General features: G+C 42.9%; 1 protein-coding gene across 1 annotated transcript; it reads right to left on the bottom strand.

Moving 5' to 3' along the window:
- Positions 1 to 1,545: 1,545 nt before the first annotated feature.
- LOC104470222 (cytochrome c oxidase assembly factor 7) lies at positions 1,546 to 3,177 on the bottom strand. Its single transcript, XM_010085065.1, has 2 exons — positions 3,115 to 3,177; positions 1,546 to 2,174 (listed from the first exon to the last, which is right to left on the bottom strand). Exon 2 carries the CDS (start codon positions 2,131 to 2,133, stop codon positions 1,726 to 1,728), a length of 408 nt encoding a protein of 135 aa, XP_010083367.1. The 5' UTR covers positions 2,134 to 2,174; positions 3,115 to 3,177; the 3' UTR covers positions 1,546 to 1,725.
- Positions 3,178 to 3,183: the final 6 nt, after the last annotated feature.

Below are 3,183 nucleotides of genomic sequence, written 5' to 3' on the forward strand. Positions count from 1 at the left end.
CAGATAAATTTATCTGACTTTTGTCCCAGGCTGCTGAAAACAAGAGCCATGGCCTTACACCCACAGTATGCAAGAATGTTTTTCATATACTGCCATCTGTCGTTACCAGGCACCATTTCATAACTACGCCTCTCTGAGTTTCTATTCCAGCAGTAAGCTTCTTTCCGAGAAGTCTGCTAAAAGGGCAGTTAAGTGGGAAGAACTGGTTTAATTCATACATGCTCTGCCCGAGACAGCATGCAGTGAGATTCCAACAATTCTGCTTTCAATTGTGGCAATAGCCAAATTTGTGTTTTTTCTCCCACTTAATTTACTTCAATTGTAAGTTTGCATCTTTATTCAGACCATAGCCAGAGTATTAATGTTCTACATCAGCAGTAAATTTACAGCAAAACATACACACACATCACAATTTTTGCATATATTTATACACACACCAAAATTATAAAAGATTATATGAGTGCATAGATAAATTTACATATACCGTCCTACTTACTCAGACAACTGTTTCAGAGTATGCATGTTTAGTTATGGTTCATATATATAGAAGGTATGGATTTGAATCCAAAATCTGATCAGTTAGCAACTTGTTCCCTAAATCTGTATTATAAAAAAATTGAACATGAGAAAAGTAAAGCAATCACTGTGTGTGGGAGAGCAATCCTAAAGCAGTCGAGCACACGTGGCACTCAGACACACAGTGACAAACCACCTGGTGAGATGCTAAAAGCAACACTCAGGCTAAAGGTGTTTAAGACCTGTGCGTATGCCTTGTCTGAAAGGGAATCTCCTGTCGTGGATACTACTCTCTGTAGTTCAGTAGATCTGGGCCAATTCTGAGCTCTTTCATTTACTTCCTCTGCCATCTGGGGCAGCTCCCAAGCTCTGCCCCTGTAGCTCATCTGCTGAGCAGAGCTAGTGAAGTTCCTTTCTCTCCTATTAGGCAGAGGTGTTTCTAGGTACATACTGCCATACAGGCTCATTACTGTTTTAGGCTTGGCATCATCCGAACATGACTTAAGTGTTTCTAGATCTAAGCTGCCCAGGGAAGAGCTTCACACTTTCAGGGCCTAAAGCAGCATGTGCCCCTGGACCTGGAAAGGTCACAGACAGCAAGAGGCACTGTCCAGAATCAACATGCAGCCTGGACAAACTTCTCACACTTAACAAAGTTGACAGTAAGAGCAAAGGACAATATTTATGTGGCCAAAAAGAGCAAAATAAGCATGGTTTCAAAGTGGAAGTGGTGAGACTTAAACATCATGTGAAAGCAGATCAAAATCTGTGCTTGTTGCAGCCAGAGGTTAGCTCAGAAAATATGTGGGATTCATGACCCATTGAATGACAGCAAGCTATTCAGCCTGAGCCCAGTACAGAATTACAGTTCCTGGTTTTAAACATTTGCAGTGGAGGGGAGAAAAAAAAAGATGTTATGGACTAATTTCATACTCGAAACCACGGGGACAAACTTCCAAAAGGCCAGATGTTTTTCTTCCTTAAAGAAGGGGAAGGATCTCAGCAATACACTTAAGAACTTGTGTATTTAAAAATGCAGAAAGGCACAGCAGAGTTGGTCATGTTTTTTTAATCCACAAAAATATATTTATTTGCATGTGCAAATACTCACAGGATATTTATTATGACTGAAAACCATATGCTCACGACTTAAATAACAAGTTCACTTGCCATTTAAAACTGCAGACTTAGTAACTGCAACTGACAGTTTTACACCCCAAACGTTAAAGAACTTGATGCTTCTTTCTGTTCTTTATGCAACTGTTTTGCTCTGTTTTTCAAATCCTCTGCCTTAGTATCATTCTTCTCAACGCCATCTCCCAGTTTGTACATTCGGCTGGCATTGGCACAAGCCCACATGTGACCCAGCTCACACCCTTTCAGCGAGTACTTCAAAGCAGAGGTCATGTCCTTAGGGACCCCAGGTGCTCCTTGGAGATATATTACACTGAGGTTGAAGCAGCTGGGAGCAAAATTACCATCACAGGCTTTTGTGTAATAGTCTCTAGCGACAACAGGGTCAGGTTTGTCATCGTTTACTCTCCCATCATGGGCCAACAGCCCAACGTTATGACACGCATTTACTGATTTCTTCCCACCTTTCTCACATGACTTCATAAAAGACTTGTAGGCAGCTTTCAAATCTAGGTCGAGTCCACCTGTCAGACAAGAAACCAAAAGATTACTGTAAGGGCACGCTAAAACAGACGGGAGCTCTCTGCTTTGCAGCATGCTTCCCAGTGCTCTTTGGGAAGTACAGCATCCCTCACTTTGGATGCTACAGTTAAAATTTACTACTTCAGAAACACTATTGTTGTCTCCATTACAAAGGTTTTGCTAATGTCTTCAAGCTCAGAAACTCTCCTCCACTCCCCAATAATCACAACAGCTTATGCAGACAAAAATAACCAACCTCAAAACATTCTTTCCACTGCTACATCTACGGATTTCTTAATAGGTTACACTAGGCAAAGTATCATTTTGCCAGTATGCCTACACGTACACTGAGATTGTTACTAGTTTTGAAAAACAGTAAAAATACCATGTTTGTTACAAGTATTGCCATTTGGAAGAAGCCTCACTCGTTTAACTGCTTTCTATTACTGTACCAGCAGATAAATTTTGGGCAGACTTGGGGCCTGCTTATATAAGTAGTATTACCAGGCTGCAAGTTTATTTATTCCTTACTTTCTCTAAAAAAGAACAGCTAGGCAAGAAGAAATCAACATTTTAACAAAAGGACACACGCAACATCCAGCACTGGATATACTTACCACTTATACAGACATAATTGTGAAAAATACTACACGTGGTTAACCTAAAGCTGATTCTTCAGAAGGAAGCAATTCAAGGTTTTCCACCCTTCCCCAGCTTTTATTACACATCATAAAAGAGGCAGGAGAGGTCGTTTGCAAGGTCAGGAGGGAACGCAGGTGTTCAGCACCTTTGGAAAAGCAGGAGCTGCGTCTCCCCACAGCCGTCGGGCGCTCTCCCCGTCCCGGTGCCCGTACACCGAGGACTCGGGCGGGAAAGCAGCCCCGCGGGGCACGGGGCAGCAGAGGCAGGGACACGGGCACCAGGCCTGCCCGCCCCGCTCACCTTTGCCGATGGCCTGGTAGCCTCCCAGCTTGTAGCAACTCTCGCTGTGCCCGTGCGCCTCGCAGTTGT

Source organism: Pterocles gutturalis, unplaced genomic scaffold (assembly GCF_000699245.1).
Source record: "Pterocles gutturalis isolate BGI_N339 unplaced genomic scaffold, ASM69924v1 scaffold30685, whole genome shotgun sequence".
Classification (NCBI taxonomy): Eukaryota; Metazoa; Chordata; class Aves; order Pterocliformes; family Pteroclidae; genus Pterocles; species Pterocles gutturalis.